The sequence below is a fragment of the Hermetia illucens genome, chromosome 5 (genome assembly GCF_905115235.1).
Source record: "Hermetia illucens chromosome 5, iHerIll2.2.curated.20191125, whole genome shotgun sequence".
Lineage (NCBI taxonomy): Eukaryota > Metazoa > Arthropoda > Insecta > Diptera > Stratiomyidae > Hermetia > Hermetia illucens.
Genome location: NC_051853.1, coordinates 99,317,938 through 99,343,401, shown reverse-complemented (window position 1 = coordinate 99,343,401; position 25,464 = coordinate 99,317,938). Strand labels below are relative to the sequence as shown.

Here is a 25,464-nt window from a genome sequence, read left to right as displayed (position 1 = left end):
TATACTTGCAGTTCCTCTCCTGCTGAAAGACGAACTGTTGTTCTATGCCCAAGGACGTGTTTTGTTACAAATTCAAGTTCAAGTCAATAAATACCAATCTATTCACTTTGGTCGCTTTGAATTTGGCTTATCTACAAAATCCTGATATTAATTTTGCCGAACCACCGAACTGAATATCTAAAACCCAAAGATAACACTCTTTTTTAGAGAAAATTTTTTAAAATACTTTTTTTCACATAAAGATTCGGGGATGAAGGGTTTTTTCTGGCCGCGTGACAATGAAACTTCAGTGTCCACAATGCTGTGCGTAAGCGGATTTGTCCACCCGCGCATGTTTTGACATCTTTGAATGCCGCGACGCTTTGGAATCGACTTTTATGTGAATTGCGAATGACGTCACGTTGTTTTCAAACTGCTAGCTTCCAGGTAAGTCGTTCCACTTTATGTCCAACTTAATGCGCTATTTTATACCTCCTATGATGTTATAGACTGCACTCACCGAAACCGCTACCTTCTTTTTGGACTTTGATGCTAAATGGCTGGATTTCCACTAAATTGCACAGTATTACGCGCGATACCGTCCCAGGAGAATGTTTACAAATCAATAATTTGCAAGGCAAGTGAAGCAGCTCTCCATTGAGTCGGGAACCATCAGAGTGGTTCAAATACGGAGACTATGTGAGCAGACACAATTGTTCCGGGGAAACTCCGTGCGTTCCACCTATTTATTCATCCAAACCGCTTCTTTTCCAACTTAAAACTCTATGTTCAAATGAGTACCATTTAGAATTAGAATTACTAACTACATGACATGTCGCCAAAGCTGCTTTATTGAATGTTTTTTGGATAAACCCAAGCCCGATCAGCTCGCGGTGAAATAACAATAATTCTTCAAAATCTAAACACTTTCAAGAAGTCAATCGAAAAGTTTGCTTTCGTCAGCACGCTTCAGCCAATACTTCATTGCTTCTTGGAATCTCGCAGACAACACTGAATGCTGCATATTCGACCCTACTTTCCCGGAGCTCATATTTTCCAACGTGTTATCTTTGGAAACACATGTATCCATTGATAGGATCGGAAGTACGCCAATAGCTAAAAGCACGCCGTAAGATTCTTTCCTTCGTATTTCAGCCATAATTGCTTCCTCGGTGGGAATTCTTCCATAACCGACATTTTGCAGTGTCTGCTTAAAAGACTGATAGTAGTATTCTCTGATCATGTGTTCGTGTCGATTTTTGAGAACTTCAGCAGCAGGACTAAGACCTAGAAAATGGTTGATATCATTTCCAGGACTCCCATAAACTGAGCATTGGTAATCAACCTAAAAGATTCCTTGTGTTTTTATGTAATAGGGAAACAAATTTTCAAATTTCGCTACTTACAAAAATAAGGTCCTCTGGTTTTCCATTGCTGTCATACTTGAATAAAAAGTTGTTGACCCACATATCACCATGATTCAGAATTTTAAAGCTGTCATTTGAACAATCCGCGACAGTTAAAAGCCTTTCAGCAAGCTCCTTGGCCGTTTGAATACCTTTCATCTTCTGTGCAACAGCTTCATAGCCAGGCCAACTTTCTGCAAGGGCTATTGTAGACTTGAAATTTGCCCAATGTGTCATTTCAAATGCTGGCGTGTTAACAGAATAAGGCGTTACAACGCCTTCTTTGAAATGTTCCATTTTCATCGGATTCTTTGGTAATGGAATGATAAATTACTGTGAGCTGATTGATTGATATAAGTGACATAAATACAAATTACCTTTTCCGCATATAACATGGAAAGTGCGTGAAATTGCCCCAGCTTTTCTAACACTAGTTTGCAATGGTCTTCGTTTAGCCCCTTTTGGCGATCACTTAGACGATATCCTAGATGTTTCAAATCTTCAATGACAATGGTTTTTGGTTCTTTAAGCGCCGCGAAAAAACCTCTGAAGAGATGTAGTTCTTATCTTAATATAAAATGTTTAAAAATGGATAACGAATTTCAGTTACCTTGGGCTCATCCTCCCTTCTTTCAAGCCCTTCTCTATTGCTGGTAAAATATCGAAATACATCATTGCTTCTTTTTCATGCATTTCACTTCCGCCTCCCGCATACAGAGGGATGTCGGGGACGACTTTAACGATTAAGGAGACCGATTTTGGTGGCGCATTGCCGGTAGAGTATGTTACCAACACTCTATAAACGCTACTAAGGAAGTTCTCTCCAGGACCGCTTCCCATCGAAAATTGCAAATTAACAATTTGAATATTGTTCGTTTTTAAACCATTCTCCAAAGCGATTTTGAAATATTGATGATCCAGGAATGGTGGAATGTTTGACGTGTCCATAGTGGGGATTTTGAAATAACCCTAATCTGCGAAAAATAAAAATGAATTTAGGTTAATGAATTCCATCTAGTTTGTAGCACAAGATTGGATTCTGATAATTTTATATTATTATTATTCTGTTAAGGGAAAGTCGCACCGCGTCCTTGAAGAACTATTGTGCCCGTTTTACTGGTTATAGTGTACCTATTGAACGTAGTATCTCAAGCGGGCCTATAACCGTTAGGAACTTTAGTATGTTCCCTACTTCTAGATCTTTCAGCCTTGCATCTGGTAGTAAGTGTTCTCCCAGATGCCTCGACCTACTTTGCACAAGTGCCGGATACTGCCCCCGGGCGTGTATAGAGGTTTCGTCCTCCTCCTCGCAAAACCTGCAGGCAGTGTCCGTAGATGTCCCTAGCTTCCCTAGGTGATAGTTCAGCCGACAATGACCAGTGAGAATTCCTACTATGATTCGGAGGTTCTTTTTGGTGAGGTTTAAGCAATCCTTTGTGTGTATGGGTTCGTATCACCCAATAAGCACCCTGGACTGCTCCATCCCCGGTAGGTCCGCCCAGTATAGTTCCCACAACCATTCCTCTTCATTTCTGAGATTCATAGCCATGAAACCGTTTCCGATTCCACAGAAGGGTTCTGGCCCGTGTAAAGGCGTCCCTGCTCCCTTCTTGGCTAGTTCGTCCGCTGCCTCGTTGCCTTCCAACCCAGTATGGCCTGGAACCCAAAGTATCCAGACCTTGTTGGACGAGCCGAGTGTATTCATTCTCTCAAGGCATTCCCATACCAGTTTAGAGTTCACCTGGTTGGACCTAAGTGCCTTGATCGCTGCTTGGCTATCGGTGAGAATAGCTATGTTCTGCCCCTATAGTTCCTTTCCATACTTTTATATACTTAGAAATCTGTTTCTGCGTAAAAGTTTCCATAACGCCATTGGAATTCCTATTGATCCAAACCGCGCCTGTATTTAATCACATAAGAGTTTGCAGTTTCTTTGCGGAAGTTCACAATGAAGACGATACCGACAAGTGGAAAATCATTCGGGAATATCCTTACTTGCCTCTTACATTCTGCTAGTTAGCACCTTCGCTTTTCCTAGTAGCAACGTTTTGACGATAATAATAACATTTATAGGAGAAATTTCATAGTGTTGCTGTCTTATATGTTACTATAAAGCGATGCTTCGTTCCGCTTTTATTATTATGACGAAAATATCACTTTGCGAAACAACATATGTATGGCGTCTTCGAAAAATGTTTTATTGACAACGAATTCGTCACCATTCCAAAGCCACGTATTTCGACTAGTGAATCACTTTTTATGTGAGATACCAATGATTCGATCATACCCCTCCATGACTAGATACGTACTTTGAATTTCCACCCTTGTCATCAGCATCACGATTAAGTTTGCCTTGCTCTAAATTCCAAATATATTGTGGGCCAGATACTTCCAACTACCGAAGGAATTGCAAAACCAAAACAGTATCTATCATACGCTTGGCAATTCCTGCTCTAGTAGTGGATGCCGTCAGCCTACATATTCGGAATTCATAACGTACTTGCCAAGCGCACGCCTATATTCCAAATAATTGACATCATGTGAAGATAATATCTATTATATTTCCAAACCGCAGCATCAGCACAGGCGTATAAACTTCCGACCGATCAATTTAAATCGCTTTTTGCTAAAAGGACTGGAACGACTACGGTTCATAAGGGATGCATACATCCCTATGTGGCCACTTCATTGTGGACAAGATGCATACCAGAAAGGCAAAACTACGGAGACAGCACTCCATGAGCTAACGGCAAAAATTGAGAAGGCGTCTTCAATTATGCCTCACTCGCGGCGATTTGAAACGCGGCAAAACAGAGTGAAATCAATCCGCGGTTAATCAATTGGATCCTTCACATGCTAGAGTAGAGAAAGGTCCATATATTGGTCGGACAGAAGTTCATTGAGGCACGATGTGTTAGGAGTTGCCCCCCCCCCCTCTGCTATGACTCCTGTTATGGATACCTTGTTATAGCTCGCGGAGTACGCAAAGGTTTTCACACAAGCGTTTGCGACGATGTGGCCTTAATAATTATCGGCAAATTTGCGGGCACCGTATGTAACCGCTTGTATACAACATGCATGTAATTCACAATGCTTGCCTCCGCAATAGACAATAGTGCTGCAGGACGGCGATAGGTCGAGACTTTCAGCGCAACGAATTCATTGGATGTATTATATATATCCATAATAAAATCCATTTTGATGCATGCATGTATCGTTTAGTAGCTGAAGCTAAACTTTGCCAACAGTAAAAACCTGCTGACTCACAGTTCTCGGCAAATCCGATTATGGAACAGGTTCGACCTATCGGAAAATTGACGATCATATTCCCGGAGGAGATACATACCATTTTATTGGCAGCAGAAGAATGCTTGCTACAAAAATGGCGAGTCGCATCATTCGAATCTCTTCCAACAGTCGGACAGCGTTATCAGCACTAAACAGCAATGACCTATCAAACCAGTTGGTGTGAAGTTGACACCGGTTGTTGTTGAAACTGGGCTCTCAAACATCACTGGTAATAAGGAAGCTGACAGTCTGGGTCATCAAGGGTCTCGCTTTACCAATGTGGGTCCGGCCGTTCACTAGCAAGTCTACTTTGAAGGGTAAAATTGCACGGATTCACGCAGCTGAGTGAAGAAACTTGAACTTTTGTCGGCAGGTGGAAATCCTTGTGGAACCCGAGACGGCCAAAGTGGGATTTTTCTTGTCCCTTAATAAAGGGGACATGTAAACCCTAATAAGGCTTTTAACGCAACACTGTCCCTTAAACTAAAACAAGTCGGGCAACCGGAAGCTGGACACTTCAGATATGAAAGGTTTTGTGTATTCCTTTTATAAAGACATTTGAGTATGAATTTGTTGGAAAGGCGGGGAGTTCAGGCAGTCGAAAGTGATAATTTCTTTAACGGGGCCATTCTCAGAAGCTACCCAACCGAAAAACCTGAAAACAATCAAGAGGCTGCCACTATATGGTGGCTAGGTTCCCAAATACCATACCGACATCCCCTCAACTAAAATGAATAATAGTATATTATTATAATTTTCAGTAATTGGCTGCGACACCCCCTTAAGTTCATCCTAGCACCACGACCAACCGACCACACCAATTTTGTAGCAATGTAGACTATAATATAGAGCTTGATCCTACCAAGTTTGGTGGACTTCGCACTAGTACTATCAAAGGTATAATAGGTCAAAGTTGTCGTTATACTATAAAAGTCAATATCACCCGAAAGTGGATATCCTCACATAATATATACATACATTACATGTTACGTACTAATGGGACAAATGCACACCCAAATGTGTTTATATGAGATATACACAAAACCCTTCATACCTGAAGCGTCCGACTTGATATTTTTGCCGGATCTATCACCAAGAGAGTTGAGATATTGATCTATCTCCCTGATTCCAGCAATTTATCTTTATTTTACTAACGGTAGTACAAAGAATGTTGCCTCAAACCCCCTCTTTGGGCTTGGGACCGGTGTGCTATATAATTAACATGGCTGAGTTCCCCATTGCAGCGCTGGCTCTCGTTCACGTAGGGCCAGTTTGCGAAATCCTCGAATGACAGCAGTCACCCGCATCCTGAATTTGCGGGCACTGTACCACCTAGCACAGAAAGGCCTAGTCACCATCCCTAGGGTGCGAATGAAACCCATTGCCGAAATTAAGGGGGTCATCCCGTGTGAAGGCGGTTTTTTTCGCTTTTTTTTAGAATTTTTTCGTGAAGAACTGGATAAAGATACAAATACGAATTTTTCACCATATATTTATTAATATCTTGAGCGTGTATAATAATTTCCCCAGCTTGATAGCATAATTTATTGTTGAAATGCAGAGCAATTTATACACCCATCTCCAAAAAAGGTGTTTTTCTGCTGCCACGCTAGAGGGCGCTACGATCATCTTAAAGAAAAAAAGTAAACGGCATTTTAACGTCAAGACTTAACTATAGTTCGCAAACTAGGATTATTAAAAAGTATGAAAAGCTAAATTTTTGGGGTCGCGTTAAATTTTTATTTGTGAATTTTGGTGTCTTTTAAGGCTTCTTTCATGAATGAAAAAAAACTACTGAATGAATCGCAATTATCCTAGTTTGCGGATCGTAGAAATATGTTCTGAATAAGTCCTGAAAATTTCAAAGAATTTGGTTGGATAGATTTTGGGCTATGGTGGCAGCCGATTTTCAACATGCGGTTTCGAGAAAAACGCATTTAAAAAGTATAATGCGATTTTTAGTCATAAAATCTTAACTGATCATTAATCTACTATACGTAGTCTATTAACCTTAGGTTTCTTCAAGAAACACATGTACAGCCTTGGCTTCAATTCTTCTCCTTTTAGTGAAGTCATTCGAACGTCATTCCGACCGATATATACGTGCTTTATTACGGCGATGGGCATAAATCTGGCATATGACTTATTACGTGTTTAACACTCTAATTTCCGAATCACTCCGAATATCAAAAAATCACATTGCCCATATATTCTACACTATATCTAGATACACACTGCGACACACGGAATGACCCTCTTAAGAAGGCAACTGAGGCTTTAGAATTAAATGGCCTACAATAGGGAAAGAGTGAGTTGAAGTACATTGCCAGGAACCAGCAGCATTGGCGCGTAGGCCTGGTTGATGTGGTTTGCCCTTACAGCAGTTTATGGTAACCATGTAAGTCAGGCTGTCACTATCGGCATGGAAGAAGGTTTTGGAGAAAGCTTCCTCGCAAATATGTTGAAGAAAGAGGGATCATAGTGGAAATCAGATGTGACGGAACACTACTACTACAGTTACAAATGCATAACTGTAAGACAAACAAATGAACATTCACATCTGTTTGTCATAAAAATAGGATAAGAAATGCATAACTGTAAGACAAACAAATGAACATTCACATCTGTTTGTCATAAAATAGGATAAGAAATGCATAGTGATAAGAATGCATAGTGATAAGAAGTTTCACATCTGTTTGTCATAAAATAGGATAAGAAATGCATAGTGATAAGAAATGCATAACTGTAAGATAAACAGATGAGCATTAACATGAACATTCACATCTGGTTGTCATAAGATAGGATAAGAAATGCATAGTGATAAGAAGTAGTCATCGACTCCTACCACTCATGAGTCATGTGTATGTAAGTAGTGATAAGTTCGAGATGTAAATGTAAGGATCAAAGTACGAGCCTGACCTTCTATAAAATGTGATGTAAGATGGTCCGCTCGCCAGTTGTATTTGACGTATCGGAAGATACGTGTCGAAAATAATAAAAAACGAAAATAAAGAAATAAAATTGGCGCAGTCGGTAGGATTGCTACCCAAAAGTGAATTTATTAAAATAATTTTCACAAGTTTTAATAACAAAGTTTTAATAAAGTGAGTGTACATCAAAAAAAAAAAAAAACTTTTTATTAAATAAAAGGGCAGTGGTTCGTCCTGAAATGACTGAGTAAAGTGAACGTATATCACTTTAACTGCAACTCAGTAGCTTATACGTAATAAGCGGACATTTTAAAGTTATATTAAAATTCGACACAAATACATACTCAGGACACAGATTTTCCTTAAAGTTATTTCGTGAAACTTGAAAATTTTGTGAAACAGTAGACTACTGTTTGTCAAATAGTCACCGCGTTCTACTTGAAGTAGAAATTCGAAACAGTAAACCACTGTTTATTAAATGGTTATAGTGAAAAACAGGAAATAAATGTGGACATCTGAGATCATCCAGAGGAGCAGATTAAATTTCAACGCAGAGGAATACACCAACAGCACAAAAAAGCAGGAATCAAACGAAGAAAGCGAACACAGAAACGAAATGGCTACAAATTCAAACACCACCGTGGATCTATCATCAATAAGATCAGCAATTCGAGGATTAATTGACCAACTCCCGACGGTCACTACAAGTAAGGAATATTATGAGTTTAGAGACAAGGGCGATCAAATAAGCTATTTGGCACAATTTCTTCCAACTGTGGAACAAGCTCCAGTTTTAATAACAATGTTACATAAAATTAATATTTTGCGAATTCGCTACGATTCATCGTTAAGATGGGACGTAATTAAACAAAAAGCGGAAAAAGAACTAGACAATGGCAAATCGTATGATACCATGTTAGATGATATTAAATTAATAAATGTTAGAAAGACATCTGAATACTTCGATATCCTTAGAGATAAATTAAATGAAATCAAACTTATGATAGACATCAGAGAAACAACTAGGCAAGACGAAACAAAAAAACACTATGAAGCGAAAGTAATTAAAATAGCAATCCAAAAACAGGATAGCAGTATCATTGGAGTATTAAAATCAATCAAACCTAAAACTTTAGAGGATTTGATACATGAAATGAAAGAAGAGAATTATTGGGATAATGATGAAGACACGAGACAGAACTATACCGCTGAACGTAGAAATAATTTTTATAATAGGCACAAGAATGAAAATTTTAGGCAAAACAATTTTAGGAATCAATACCGAAGTTCAAATTATACTCAACAACACCAGAATCATGAAAATAGACTAAATCATACACAACAAAACCATAACTGGGGTAATAATTCAGGAATATCTAGACAAAATTTTTCACAACAAAATCGGATTTGGGGACAAAATTCAAGACAGAACAGGCAAAATTCTACACAAACCAGACAGAATTGGGGACAAAACAGACAAAACTCTGCACCAACTGTACAAAATTGGGGGCAAAATAGAAATTGGGGAAATCATAATACATTTCAAAACCCTTACAATCAGAGCAATAATAGCGTTCAAACCAGAAGGGAACACACTCCCATGGATACTAACACGATCAGTGAGCAAAATTTTCGGCTAACAGCCTCAAGATTAGATTACCTTACATAGAGCTGTATCACCCATTGAGGAACATAAAAGCCATGATAGACACAGGTTCTACAATATCATTCACTAATACTAAAATAACAGACCCAAGAGGATACATTAAAGTTGACAAAAGGATAATTAATACAATGAACGGTGGGACCGTTTTAGACACAATTATAACTAGGGATGCATTCGAAGAATTCAATTCAAAGGAAAAATTTTCATTTTTCGTACATAATTTTTCGGATACATTTGATATATTATTGGGTTCAGACATATTAGAGAAACTTAAAACAAATATTAATTATGAAACACAAGAAATCACCTTCAATGGTAGACTCCATAAATTAATAATACCTGGTAGGGAATTATCCGAACCGTCACAATTAGAAATAGAGGAAATATGTAATTTAGTTGAGGAAAAAGTTGACAGATTTAGATTAGACCACTTGAATAAGGAAGAAAAAGACAGCTTAGGGAAAATATTAGGTAAATATAACGACCTAATGTTTAATGAGGAAACTGACAATTTGAGCTTCACTCATCATATTAAACACCATATTCGTACTAAAACAAATGAACCAATATATACACGGGTATATCGCACTACAGGAAAACATAAAGAAGTAATAGACAAAACAATTGAAGAATATCTAGAATCAGGCATAATTAGGCATTCCGAATCACCATACAATGCACCAGTTTGGGCTGTACCCAAGAAAATGGATGCAAGTGGTAAGGAAAAATGGCGAGTAGTAATAGACTACCGCAAGATTAATAATGAAACAATAGAGGATAAATATCCTATACCTAATATCGAGGATATATTGGATAAATTGGGAAGATGTCAATATTTCACGACATTGGATTTGGCGAAAGGGTTTCACCAAATCGAAATAGAAGAAAAGGATATAGAGAAAACTGCTTTCTCTACTTCTAGCGGTCACTATGAATTCTTAAGGATGCCATTTGGGTTGAAAAATGCACCTGCAACTTTTCAACGATTAATGAATAACGTATTAAAAGAATATATAGGTAAATTATGTTTCGTTTATCTCGACGATATAATTATATTCAGCACATCATTGGAAGAACACTTAGTTGCACTTAACAAAATATTCGAAACTCTGAGAAAAGCCAATTTGAAATTATCACTTGACAAATGTGAATTTATGAAGAGAGAAACGGAGTACCTAGGGCATATTATTACAACAGACGGCATTAAACCAAATCCGAAAAAGATTGAAGCAATTCAAAAGTACCCTCTACCAAAAACTGAAAGGGAAATAAAATCGTTTTTAGGCTTAGTAGGCTATTATAGGAAGTTCATCCAGGATTTTGCAAAAATCGCAAAACCAATGACCAAATACTTGAAAAAGGGAAATAAAATAAATATTACAGATATCGAGTTTATCAGTGCATATAACAAATTTAAAACTTTATTGGTAAATGATCCGATTCTAAAATATCCAGACTTTTCAAAAGAATTCACATTAACTACTGATGCCATAGGAGCAGTTTTAGCTCAACAAGGTCATCCAATTTGCTTTGCCAGCCGAACTCTAAATCAGCATGAAACCAACTATAGTGTAATTGAGAAAGAATTCTTGGCGATTGTATGGGCAACAAAATATTTCCGGCCATATTTATATGGAAGAAGATTCACAATAAAAAGTGATCATCGTCCGCTTCAATGGATCAATAGTCTAGACGAATCAAATAGTAAATTTGTCCGATGGAAAGTTAGACTATCCGAATTTGACTATAAAGTAGAATATCTTGAAGGGAAGGAAAATCATGTCGCAGATGCTTTATCTAGAATTAAAGAAACTAATATGCATGTAGAACAACAGGAACAACAAGATGAAAATGAAAGTTTAGCCACTCAACATAGTGCCGAGGAAGACAATAGAAACTACATAGAAATCTCAGAAAAACCTATTAATATATATGGGACACAATGGATTATAAAAAGGGGAAGAATAGGAACTCACATATTTGAAAAACTATTTAATACCAAACAAGTCGGAATACCGGAAGCTCGCGCTTCGGGTATAAAGGTTTTGTGTTCATCTTATGTAAGAGACGCACATTTCTCTGTCCGTATATAGCTACAAATCCAACATAATCCTTCATATTTTTCCAAACTACGAGACATACGTACATATTAGAGCCATAGATATCACGCTCACCCTAAACAAACAAACTGCCTATTACCTGCTGTACACATATATGCATGTATCTAAATTTATCGTACCCATATTTCCGATTTACGTCTTATATCTATCTGAATTAGGCACTAGCCGCAAAGTTCATTAGCACGCATATATTATATACCTACATATACACATGTCTGGTTGACAAATAACTAAAAAACTAAAACAAAATAATTCTCTGCGACCCAATTCATAAGAATTCTTTTCGTTGTGGTATTGACGAATTGATATGTGATGATGACGTCATGCGGGTTGTAGAGTGCACGAAATTCACAAAAAATTGTAAAGTTTCACCCCCAATAACTTTGTTAATAATAATTGGATTTTCTTCAAACTTGACCAAACTGTGCATTATATTCTTCGTTACACTCATGCCAAATTTTGTATTTCTGGGATGAACATAAGGGGTGGTGCCGGGTAAATTTCTAAAATGTGGAAATATACTATTATTAACTTTATTTGTGCAGATATCGGAACCGGATATATTTTGAGGCCTAGATTTCGTAGAGATGCACCACTGTGATTTTTTCCAGATTTTTCGGTTGGATAGGTTCTGAGAACGAGACCTGTTACACTTTTTGTGGGTCATATTTTCAACCCTTACTCCCCTATGTTTCATCTAATATCAAATATTGAACCAGATTCGAAAAGTACTAATTGAGACCTTTCATTTGATACCCTACTTGGCTACATTCTGTGAAAAAAAAATTTGCACCCTCCATTCACATGTACGGAGAGCCCCCCCTTAAACTTAACGCAAGATGGCGCCACTTACTGCATGTAAAGGGATCACCAGATTACATACTCTCACCAATTTTCGTGACAATCGGTGTAGCCGTTTCCGAATAAATCGGGTGTGACAGACAGATAGACAGACAGACAGACAGACAGACAGACAGACAGACGGACAGACGGACAGACAGACACCGTCACCATTCTAATAAGGTTTTGTTTCACACAAAACCTTAAAAACGACATACGTGGGTAGTGAAAGATAAATTAACTGAAGAAAAAAGTAAAGAGATACTCAGGAAGATTCATAGTGAAAGTATCATAGGAGTGAAAATTGATAATATAGACGACTGGAATATGTTTCAGAATACGTATTTAACATTTATTAATCAAGATTTGAAAGTAAAATTATTAAAATGCAATACTTTATTAGAAGATGTAAGATCAAGAGCCGAGATGCAGGAAAAAATTTTAAAAGAGCACTTGAAGAATAATCACCGCGGAATCAGTTGTGTTTACCAAACGATGAAAAGAAAGTTTTACATACCGAATTTAGAACATCTGATCACTGAAACTATAAACCAATGCGAAACTTGTAAACTGGCTAAGTATGAACGAAATCCAGTTAAACTGCCATTTAAAGAAACAGAAACATGTAATGGACCGAGAGAAATTTTTAGTATGGACATTTGGATGCCTACTACGGGTGTTAACTATGTATCATGTATTGACAGATTCAGCAAATACGCTACTCTTATTAAAATTAAAGACAGATCATGGTTATCAGCGAAGGAAGCGATGTTCCAAGTAATAAATATAATGGGGAAACCAAAAAAGCTCATTGTTGACCAAGACGCATGTCTTACAGCCGAATGCTTTAAGAATTTTTTAACTAAAGAAAAAGTAAAAGTGCATATCGTTAGTTCAAAGACAGGTTTAGCAGACATAGAACGATTTCATGGGACAGTGAACGAACATATTCGAATTTTGAGAATAAAAGAAGACAAAGAGAATATCGATGAAGTTGTTGAAGCACTCAAACATTATAATCATACCCTTCATAGTACTACAGGACAAAGACCAATTGCCTTACACCTACAAGACGAAAAAGAAACAAAGAATAAAGTGAACAAAAGTAAATGGGTACAGTACAGAAATAACAAGGAAAATAGAAAAGACGTCGAAATTGACGAAAGGTATGTTAAAGATAAAAATAAAAAGCTTGGTAGAAAATATCGTAGAGTTGGTAACACTTCGAGGGAAAATGATAGGAGAATTTTAGTTCAAAATAAAAAAGAAAAACGAATATACAATAAAGGAAAATTTAGGAAAAAGACTAAAGTATAAATATTTCACTATTCATAATAATTGCCTTATTAAACCAAGTAGATGTCAAAGATGACTGTATTTTAAGTATATTGAAAAATGTGAATGGAACGTGCAGTTTCGTAAAAAGCTCTAACAGACTTATAGAATCAATTAATGAAAACATGATAATAACCCAAAATTTACAAGCTACGAAAATTTATCATAACTGTAACAATAGATACAAAGAAAACATTTTAGGAAGTAAAGTAATCAAATTTTTTAATTGTACTGTAGAGATTAGTGATTTTAAGTTTGAAGGAATTCCTCATTATAAAAATTTCATGATTCACATTCAAAATAATAATATGACGACTGAAATCCAATTTGTAGAGATAGATTCAAAAAAACAAATAGTCGAACATATTAATGAAATTAAGGAAATTAAGTTACAAAACCAAATTAACTCCCGACTCAATTTTTCCACAATTACGATTATAATTACAATATGCATAATAACCTTCTGCTACATGTATGTAAAATGTCAAAAGAATAAAACGAAAATTATAGTTAAGACCGGGTCTAGCGTTGAATATCAGCCCACAGCTTTTAAAAGAACTCCTACCCCAGATTCATTTAAACGAGTTGTTTTTCCACCTATGGATAATCCTATTAAAAATTCGACTTTCTAAATTTTTCGGGGACGAAAAAACTTAAGGAGGGGGGAGTTACAAATGCATAACTGTAAGACAAACAAATGAACATTCACATCTGTTTGTCATAAAAATAGGATAAGAAATGCATAACTGTAAGACAAACAAATGAACATTCACATCTGTTTGTCATAAAATAGGATAAGAAATGCATAGTGATAAGAATGCATAGTGATAAGAAGTTTCACATCTGTTTGTCATAAAATAGGATAAGAAATGCATAGTGATAAGAAATGCATAACTGTAAGATAAACAGATGAGCATTAACATGAACATTCACATCTGGTTGTCATAAGATAGGATAAGAAATGCATAGTGATAAGAAGTAGTCATCGACTCCTACCACTCATGAGTCATGTGTATGTAAGTAGTGATAAGTTCGAGATGTAAATGTAAGGATCAAAGTACGAGCCTGACCTTCTATAAAATGTGATGTAAGATGGTCCGCTCGCCAGTTGTATTTGACGTATCGGAAGATACGTGTCGAAAATAATAAAAAACGAAAATAAAGAAATAAAATTCTACCACCATTACGACTAAGAAAGTTCTATATAAGATCATAAAATTAGATAAAGGATCATCATTGAGATGCTTTCGCGAATTAACGAACTCTTTTGATGCAAATTTCAAGTTAAAGTGGGTCATTATAAACAAAAGTAGCTAGCACGGGTTAACCTACGATAACAGAGTGACAGGTACACGAAAGGCGACAAATGCAAAATAATGAACCTATCTATTTAGCCTATTGGCAGCAGAAAATGTTTACTACAAAACTGACAAGGTCACAGATTTCGAATCTGTAATGAGAGTCACTTGGTATTATGGGTACCAAAAGAAACTAAATGACTAGGACACCAGGGCACTCGATTATCGGTGGTAATGTGAAGGCTCAGGAAGCGCTGACTCCACGATTGAAGTGCTGGAGCCAGATTTTATTTCCAAGCCGCTCCCCGGTTCATTTTTAAATCTACCAGTATCTTAATTAACTAATTACTAACTCATTCTAAATTAACTGACATTATTTTATTTTTAGGCTTCATTGCCTGGGGAGTACCTATTAAGCACTGTTCATACTTACCAGCACGTAGTGCGTGCAGTACGAATCGCCACAGATAAAAATATTCTTTCACATACTATTCACGATGCCAACATTCATTTAACTTAGCATAACCGCAGAAAACATGGGACAGTACACGTCTGAATTGAGAACTTGCATAATTTCTAGCATGCCTTTTTAAGGTGCTGTGTAAAACAAAAGCTTATTAAAATCTGTCCATTGGCTGTTACACGTACTTTATTCAGAAACGATTATACCGATTCGTACAAAATTTGGTGGAAAGACGAAAAATATGCGTTCTCACTTATGCAGGCGGTTACCTAGTTCCGCACCCCCTCGGACACCACCTTGTCGTGGTGGGGGAGCCTGTAGTAGTTTACTACTACACTAACGGTGTCCAAAATATGAATATGGAAACGATGGATATAAACTCTCCAAGTGGTAAGTAGTCATAGACTTCGAATCCACCCGCGACCAAGAGCAATTATGTCGCGGCCGAGGCGCGGATTTTGGAGGCCTCACCACATTCATACTCGCCTATAGATCAATCTGTAGAAGGCATGCTTTCCGACTCAGTGGAAAGCTTGCATTTAGTGCCTACGGCGAAGTTAGCCAGAAAGGAAAGTACGGAAACTCTCAAATTGGGAGAAACTGGAAATCCGACTACGGCCGGCCGTCCCCGGTACTACAGTCCAAATCTACCTGCAAGCGGAAGAGGAAGGCCCGGCAGAAGGGAACTTCGGCCACTAAGGAGGGGGGACTGTAGGCTGAATCCTGCCTGTCAGAACCTTCTCCTTCATCCTTACCGGGAAGAGCGGAAGAACGGGAAGCTGGTGACGTGGACGCTACTGGTTTAACGTCAGTATGTGGTAATGGATCCAAGCGGTCCGGACACCGTGAACCTGGAAAGGCCCTAAGCCGACGGCAGAAGAGAGCACTGCGAAGGAAGATGAAGCACCTTGGGAATGAGGACATGGACGTGGCTGTACCACTAGGCGCGGTAACGCCCAGAGAAATTGGACGCAAGGAAGCGGAATCTCCGGCAGAAGGTGGGGATAAACTGGAAACTCCGGTAAGATCCACAGTGGATGCACCAGACTCTTCTGTCAGCGGTAATGCGCGCAAGAAGCGTAAGACCAACACATCTGCTGTGGCCAACGCTTTATTGTGCTCCGCACCAGGGCTTATATCCACGCGTCGCGCGGGGATTAGGACCGGTGTGCTGGGAGGTGATCAAATCAGCGAGAGAGATCTCAATGAAGCTGGTCCCTGGTACGAACACGAAGGCGGGAAGGGAGAGGACGTATGCGCAAGCTGCAGCCTCTGTTCTGACTGCTGCCGTGAGAGTTTACTCCAAGGATGGCAAAATGTTTTATGACTAAGTTTATGTCGAAAAACATAAAGATTGGTCAAATCAACCTATAGCATGCCAAAGGTCCCTCCTACCTGTTGGCAGCGAGAATGACAAAGCTACAGAATTTCCCCTATATCTTTCTCGTGCAAGAACCGTGGGTTCGATTTAACAGAATCTGTATCATTGGATCAGTAAAGAAGGCTAGGATCTTCTACGACGAAAGATCCATACGACCGAGAGCTTGCGTCCTGATGTCAAGACGGTTAGAGGCAACTATGCTGAGACAATATTGTTCCCAGGACTTAGCTACGGTCATCATACAATACCAGATAAATGGCGAGAGGAAAAACATCATAGTTGCCTCCGCTTATTTACCTTATGATTCTTTGTATCCTCCACCGACGCAAGAACTTAGGGACCTGGTGGCATATGCAGAATCAAGTGGTCTCGAACTCTTAATAGGTTGCGATGCGAATGCTCAACATATTTGTTGGGGCAGTAGCAAATGCAATCCAATAGGAGAGAAGCTATTTGATTTCATCACTTCAGCTGGTCTTATGACTGCAAACGTAGGGTGCGCCTCTACGTTCGTGGGACCGAGAAGAAGCGAAGTAATTGACCTAACAATCTGTACCCCAAAATTGTTAGAGTTGATTACAGACTGGCAAGTGCTAGACGAGGTCTCACTGTCAGATCACCGATATCTAGAAGTCAATCTGATTATTGCGGGCGAACAGTCTGCAGTACAAAGACGGAACCCTAGGAAAACGGATTGGGCAAAGTTCAATGATCTTCTTGGCAATAAAGTGCAGTTCCCTAGGCGACTAACGACTCCTTTGGTGCTGAAACATGAAGTGAAAACTCTGAACTGCACACTTTTAGAGTGCTATGAAGAGGCTTGTCCTATTTTCCGAGGCCAAAGCGGTAAAACAGTTCCTTGGTGGAACCGAGAATTGCAAAAACTCAGGAAATCAACCAGGTGACTTCTAAATCGTGTTTGCAAAAGTAACAAGAACGAAGACTGGTTAAATTTCAGGAACTCACAACGTGAATATAAGAGGCTCGTGAGGTACTCGAAGCGAGACTCCTTTAGAGCGTACTGTGAGGAACTGGAAGGCGAAAGGGAGACTTCAAGGCTGTGCAGAGTCCTCAAAAAGGATGAGTCGGCCAAGTTGGATTCTGTTAGAAAACCCGACGGTACTTTCACGAGCTCCAGACTGGACTCAGTTCGGACCCTCCTGAAAGTACACCACCCGGGAGAACGGGTGAGAGAAGTGGTAGGGGGAGAGTTGATGGTTTTGCAACCCCTTCAACACGCAAGTGTTACAAGGGGAACTGGAACACTGCGAAAGCGGTTGTTACCCATGAAAAGGTGAGAGCTGCCGTACTGTCCTGTATGGAGCATTTAGAGCGACCTCTAAGAAATGTTTTTCGAGGATGTCTTGCTCTGGGCTACGTGCCTTCTTCCTGGCAACAGGTTAAGGTAGTGTTCATACCGAAACCTGGGAAAGATGACTATTCTAATCCAAAGAACTTCAGACAAATCAGCTTGACTTCATTCTTGCTGAAAGGTTTGGAGAGACTGGTGGAGGGTCACATTCGTGGAAACGCACTTAGGTCGCACCCACTTAGTGAAAACCAACATGCTTACCAACGTGGAAAGTCCTGTGAGTCTGCTTTTCATTCTTTGGTCACAAAGATAGAGGATGCAACTTTGAATGGTGAGTACGCGATGGGGGTGTTCGTGGACATTGAAGGGGCTTTTGACTGTGCGCCTTTTCAAAAACTTTGTGATGCCGCCAGAGCGCATGGTATTGATGATGCTTTAATTAAGTGGATCTATGCTATGCTAACGCAAAAGATTGTTGTGCGCTGAGGTAGGGGTCGATCGCTACCTGGCTACGGAAGCAACGAAGGGCTGCCCCCAAGGAGCTGTGCTTTCGCCGCTTCTGTGGAGTATGCTGATCGACTCACTACTATGCGAACTGCAAAATTTGCCAATACACGCTGAAGCTTATGCTGATGACGTGGCTGTACTTGCTGTTGATCGGGATCTTGGAACGGTGTGTAGGAATATACAGCGTGCCATTGATTTGATAGACAGCTGGTGCCTTAGACATGGTTTGTCACAATGGTTTTATTCACAAAAAGGAGAAAACTGGATGGACTTTATCTGCCTGAGATGAGGGGTACTACCCTTCAACTCTCCGAAGAAGTGAAATATCTTGGTGATATCTAGATAAAAAACTTCTTTGGAACAAACATGTAGAGGTAAAGATGAAACGAGCTCTCACAGCTTATGGGCTGTGCAGACGGACCTTTGCCTCGACATGGGGACTCAGGCCTCATGTGGTAATGTGGATATACGTTGCCATCATTAGGCCCATGTTCGTATATGCATCCGTAGTATAGTGGGTTAAGGTGAGACAAAAAGGTTTTCACCGTAAACTAGTCGCACTGCAAAGAACTGTTTGTCTGGGTATCACTGGTGCCATGAGCACGACATCCGGCTCAGCTCTGAATGCACTACTCAATTTGCAGCCACTGGATATATTTATTCAAAGCACTGCAATGAGGGCAGCTCATAGACTAATTCGATTAGATCTATGGGAAAAGAACGGATGTGGGGGGCACAGAGCATTGGAAGAGTTACTGGGAGGACTGAATCCAGTTCTTACAATGTCTTCCGATTCTCGTGTCCCCATACATATGTTTGGTAGAAGATATGTAGTTACCCTGAAGCGTAAAGAGGACAGGGAAGACCCAGAGGAATGCGTGGCGGGATATACGGAAGTCTTCTACCCCGATGGCTCAAAAACAGGAGAGGGTTCTTGAGCCGGAGTCTACCTCCCGAATAAAAACGAGAAGTGGGCTTTTCCTTTGGGACAATATGCAACGGTTTCTCAAGCCGAAGTATATGCGATCCTAAGGGTGGCAAACTGGGTGATTGACGAGCGGTTGAAGGGCAGGCGCATCGCAATCTGCAGTGACAGTCAAGCTGCACTGAGGGCATTGAGCAGTCCTTTGATCACCTTGAAAATCGTTCAGGAATGCAGAAACCGTTTGAACTCTATGTCTAGATTCAATACGGTGGAACTACTCTGGGTACCTGGTCACTGTGGCATAGAGGGAAATGAAATCTCGGATGCTTTAGCGAAAGAGGGGTCAATCTCCCCTATGCCGGGACCGGAGCCAGCAATTGGGGTATCAGTAGCATTGGCTAAATCTGTTTTCAAAAACTGGGAAGAAGTTTCCCATAATGACAGGTGGCAGAGCCTAAATGCTGCTCGACACACCAAACTTTTCCTGCCAGAACCCAACATACGTACCGCAAAGTTTAATAATAATAATAATAATCATTGGCGCAACAATCCATATTGGATCAGGGCCTTGAAGTGTGTTAGAGCACTTCATTCAAGACCGTAACGGTACACTAGGAGGCAATGTGGTCAGCATTGCGCTCGCCCGAGATTATTACCCTGATTTGACTCAGGTACTCATTCACAGCTGAGTCGACTGGTATCCGACGTCAAATCACGATGCAAATTCCACTGCCACCAGTGAGATTTGAACCGCGACCTTCCGTATGACAACCTAGTGCTCTAACCACTGAGCTATCCGGACACCGCAAAGTTTATTCTGTCGAAAAGCAGGAGGACCTGCAGGTGTATTGTGGGCATTCTGATAGGCCATAATTCACTAGCTGGGCATATGTTCAGAATGGGAATTACCGAAGATGATACGTGTCCCTCCTGTAATGAGGAAGCAGAATCCACGAAACATTTCCTATGTGAATGCCCCGCCTATGGACGCATCAGGCATCAGATCTCAGAAGCTGTAGCTTCTCCCCCACCACACACACACCTAGTTCCATGGGGCTGTCAAATTTTTTTCATCGTGCGGGGCCACACTTTCCGAAGCCAGTCTTAGCTTTGACCTTTATTGAAAACGCGGGGAAATTCTCAGAAACTACCCATCCGAAAAATCTGAATAAAAACCATGGAGCTTTATCGGGTCCATGCCCTTCATACCGATATAATCTATAATATGGGGCATGATATTCCCAAGTTTGGTTAAAACTGCTTTATTATTAGTGACAAAGTTACAATGGCTCGAAGTAGTCAACCGAAAATACTAAGTATTAAAAATCACACTAAAGTAAGCAGTCTGACGTGCTAAATGCATCTACATTACGAGCTTCGTAGAAACTGAACAGTTTTCACTCAGATTATTTAAGCAAAAAAGACACAAACTCTTTCATACCTGAAGCATTGAGCTTTTGGGTTTCGGCTTGCTTTTTGTTTTTACAGGAAGATTTAACAGAAACGCAAGGAAATATGCCTGATGGAATGAAAATCACTGACGATGAGAAACCGAACTTAGCCATCGCTTGCAGATTTCACAAAGGAACACATTTCTCACTATCACACCAGAGTTAAAATTCCCCAAAAATCATATCACCTTGAAAGTTTCTTTACCAAAGGCCAGTGACACAGGAATTAATTATCGATTAAATCAAATGCAAGCTCCCATAATTAGCGAAATTATCCATAAAAAAATAATACTTTTACGAACCTTTAACAGCTTAAACTGGGGAAAAGTGTAATTGTTGGAATTAAGTCAAGACTAGCACGGCCTAGTTTTGCTACTGACACTTTTCGCTAAATATTCACTTCAGATCACGTTTTCAGCTTTTATCAGTTAATGTAATACTTTGTAGCTTGTAATAAACAAAACATTTAATAAGCAATAAAAATTCATGAGTAAATTTATTTGTAAAGTGCACTGACGGTGTATTAAAATTACAAAGCAAATATGTTACTCAGTAACTGGTTATCACCAGGTGAGAAGTAAATGCAGTTTAAATATATTCAGGTTCTATGCACATAATACATGCACATATACGGGAGCAAATATATGAAAAAAATGCACATGCATATGAGCATCGGTTAGGCGGTCTCTTTAGAAGGACTTTCAAATGGTACCCATAATAAACTGTAAATGTGAAAGCACCTGCAGTGCACATATCCAATATCCTAAACCAAACACCAAACAAACTACGCGTATAAGCTGAGTGTAAAATTGGCTATAACAATTAATATACCCGATATAGTTCTAATTGAGGAACGAAAGAAGAATATATTATTATAATATATATATTATAACCGGCTGTCAACCGCTGAGTAGACATAATAAACGTTTTGCGGTTGGAAACGTCATTAAACAATTATTCTTCCATTCTGTCGAATAAGCGAATAATTACACCGGCATTATCGGTTCTCACAATGCACTAAATAACAAAACATTTCAATAGAAAAACGAAGTATCAGCATTCAAGGACTATCGCGCAAAGTTAGAAATGACTTGAAGTTAACAATGCAAAAATAAATAAATGGCTCAACTATTATACGCCCAGCCGGTTTTAGACTTCATTTCACTACGACAAGGCGATGGTCGGCGTTGGAAGAAGAAAATTTACTTCTCCCTTTTCCGTAGCAAGGACTCGCTTTTCTACATCCAATTCGCCGACATGTTAATTATGTGAACTGGGTAAAAGGAAAACTAAGAGCTTTAAACATAATTTCTGAACATTTAATCGTCACTACCGCTCCACCTCTCACTCAATATACCTCCGCAACTCACACTTTTAAAAATGGGCGGATTAGGGATTGTCTTACAAATAATTATCGAAAAAATAATTATCCAAAACAATAATTCACAGAAGGCGGCGAAAATGAAATACGCTATCACACAGTCATACGAAAGCGCAAGCTTCGCCCTGAAATCGACCCATCATCATCATCATCATCAACGGCGCAACAACCGGTAACCGGTCTAGGCCTGCCTGAAAAAGAAACTCCAGACATCCCGGTTTTGCGCCGAGGTCCACCAATTCGATATCCCTAAAAGCTGTCTGGCGTCCATCGCTCCATCCCAGGCAGGGTATGCCTCGTCTTCTTTTTCTACCATAGATATTGCCCTTATAGACATTCCGGGCTGGATCATCCTCATTCACACGGATTAGGTGACCCGCCCACCGTAACCTATTGAGCCGGATTTTATCCACAACCTTCCGGACATAGTAGCGCTCATGGACTTCGTCGTAATATTGGCTACAGAATCGTCCATCCTCATGTACGGAGCCAACAATTCTTCGCAATTCCTCTTGCTAAGAACCCAAGTCTCCGAGGAATACATGCGGACTGGCTCTTCACATTGTCTTGTACAGTAAGAGCTTTGACCGTATGGTGGGACGTTTCGAGCGGAACAGTTTTTGTAAGCTGAAATAGGCTCTGTTGGCTGACCACAACCATGTGCGGATTTCATCATCATAGCTGTTATCGGTTGTGATTTTTGACCCTAGATAGGAGAAATTATCAACGGTCTCAAAGTTGTACTCGCCTATCTTTATTCTCCCCGTTTGACCTGTTCGATTTGATGTTGCTGGTTGGTCGGTTTTCGGTGCTGACGTTGCCAATATTTATTTTGTTTTCCCTTCATTGATGTACAGCCCAAGATCTGGCGCCGCCTGCTCGATCTGGATGAAGGCAGTTTGTACGTCTCGGGTGGTTCTTCCCGTGATGTCGATATCGTCAGCATAGGACAGTAGTTGGGCGGACTTAAAAAGAATCGTACCTCTTGCATTTACCTCAGCATCACGCATCACTTTCTCCAGGGACAGGTTAAAGAGGACGCATGATAGCGCATTCCCTCGTCGTAGACCGTTGCTGATGTCGAATGGTCTTGAGAGTGATCCTGATTCTTTCATCAGGCCTCGCACATTGGTCAGGGTCAGCCTAGTCAGTCTTACAAGTTTCGTCGGGATACCGAATTCTCTCTCTCTCTCTCTCTCGCCGTGTACACTTTTACTCTGACTATGCTATCATAGGCGGCTTTAAAGTCGATGAATAGATGGTGTAACTGTTGTCTATATTCCAACAGTTTTTCCATCGCTTGCCGCAGAGGGAAAAGCTGATCTATTTCTGATTTGCCTGGAGTGAAGCCTCTTTGGTATGGGCCAATGATGTTCTGGGCGTATGCGGCTATTCGGCCTAGCAAGATAGCGGAGAATATCTTAAAGATGGTACTCAGCAACATGATACCTCTATAATTACTGCACTGTGTGATATCTCCCTTTTTATATATGAGACAGATAATGCCTCGTTGCCAATCGTCAGGCATTGATTCGCTGCCCCATACCTTGAGTATCAGTTGATGAACCACTTGGTGTAACTGGTCGCCTCCGTATTTAACTAATTGGGCTGTAATTCCATCGGTTCCTGGCGACTTATGATTTTTAAGCCGGTGAATTGCACGGACTGTTTCTTCTTGGTGGTGGCAGTATTTGCCCGTCGTCTTCAGTTGGCGGTGCCTCCATCTGGCCGATGTTCTGGTTGCTCAGTAGTTCATCAAAGTACTCAACGCGCTCGCTCCAATATGCCCATTCTGTCGGAAATCAGATTTCCCTCTTTGTCTCGGCAGGATGAACATCGAGGTGTATCCTGCTGACTTGTTGGTATGGTTGCTCCCTGTACTTTTCCAGTTCCGACTTGACTTGTTGGTCCTCCCAGGCTTCCTTTCTCCTTCTGTGAAGTTGCTTCTCCGCTCGACGGAGTTCGTGATAAGTCTCTGCGCGTGCCCGCCTTCTTTGAGAATGCAACATTACTCGGTATTCTTCCGTTCCGTTGCTAGCTTACATTCATCATCAAATCAGCCGTTTCGACTTTTTTTGCGGATGAGGCCAAATATCTTTGTGGCCGTATCAATAGTAACGTTCTTCAGGTGGTTGTGAAGATCATTTGTTGATGCATCAACTCCAGGACCTCTGTTGAATGTGGTTATTGCGCGCCCATTTCCCTCTTATAGGTGTCGCGGAGGGCTGCGTTGTGGATGGCTTCAGTATTCAGTATTCTCACCTGATTGTCAGAGGGGATTGTAGGTGATGTTGTAATTCGAGGTCGGAGCACCATGCCAACGAGATGGTGATCCGTGGAGTTCGATCAACACGTGATCAATTTAGTTGAAAGTGGTCCCCCCTGGAGAAGCCTACGTTTGTTTGTGGACCGCTTTCCGCACAAACCAGGTGCTTTCAACAACCATTTCGTATGACACTGCTACTTGAATAATCCCCAGTCCGTAGTCATTTGTATTTTGATGAAAGCTGTGGGAGTCAACGTATCGCCCGAATACGCGCTCCTTCCCTACTTGGCTGTTAAAATCCCCAAGTATGATTTTGATATCATATCTGGGACAGGCTTCGAGGGTTCGTTCTACTGCCTCGTAGAAGGTATCCCTCTCCGATTCTGCAGTCGCCGCTGTAGGGACGTGAACGTTATTGGGGCTTATATTTCTAAATTTGCCTCACAAGCGCAGAATGCATAGCCGCTCGCTTATGACTTCGAAGCTGATAACAGCAGGTTTCATTTTTTGGCAGACCAAGAAACCTACTCCGAACACATGGTTTACTGGATGGCCATTATAATATATGGTGTAGCGGCTCTTCTTCAGGAAACCGGTCCCTGTCCATCGCATCTCTTGCAACGCTGTTATATCAGCCCTATATTGGGACAGGGTATCGGCTAGCTGCTCAGCAGCATTCGGTCTGTACAGGAAGCGCATGTTAAATGAAGAAATGCGCAAATCGTTAAGCCGTTGTCGTTGCCGAGTTCGTCGTTGTAAGATCCATCCTGTCCGAGGCTCTTTTCGTGGCTTCGTAACATCGGTTTTCCGTGAAGGGTTGTCAGCCCTACCCAACCCCCAACCTGAAAGACCAGGTGGTAAATTTGGTCCCGTTTTAGGCGCGGGAGATTCGCCTTTATCCTTCTCCGTCTGCAGT

General features: G+C 40.3%; 1 protein-coding gene across 2 annotated transcripts; it reads right to left on the bottom strand.

Moving 5' to 3' along the window:
* Positions 1-803: 803 nt before the first annotated feature.
* On the bottom strand, positions 804-21,391 carry LOC119658293. Of its 2 annotated transcripts, none has more exons than XM_038065588.1 (5): positions 21,204-21,391; positions 1,996-2,359; positions 1,763-1,931; positions 1,386-1,694; positions 804-1,324 (listed from the first exon to the last, which is right to left on the bottom strand). In XM_038065588.1, the coding sequence occupies exons 2-5, from the start codon at positions 2,331-2,333 to the stop codon at positions 917-919; spliced, it is 1,224 nt and encodes a 407-aa protein (XP_037921516.1). In that variant the 5' UTR covers positions 2,334-2,359; positions 21,204-21,391; the 3' UTR covers positions 804-916. The 2 variants fall into 2 exon arrangements, with proteins under 2 accessions (XP_037921516.1, XP_037921517.1); XM_038065589.1 differs by lacking the exon at positions 21,204-21,391 and adding an exon at positions 20,892-21,123.
* Between the last annotated feature and the right edge of the window lie 4,073 nt (positions 21,392-25,464).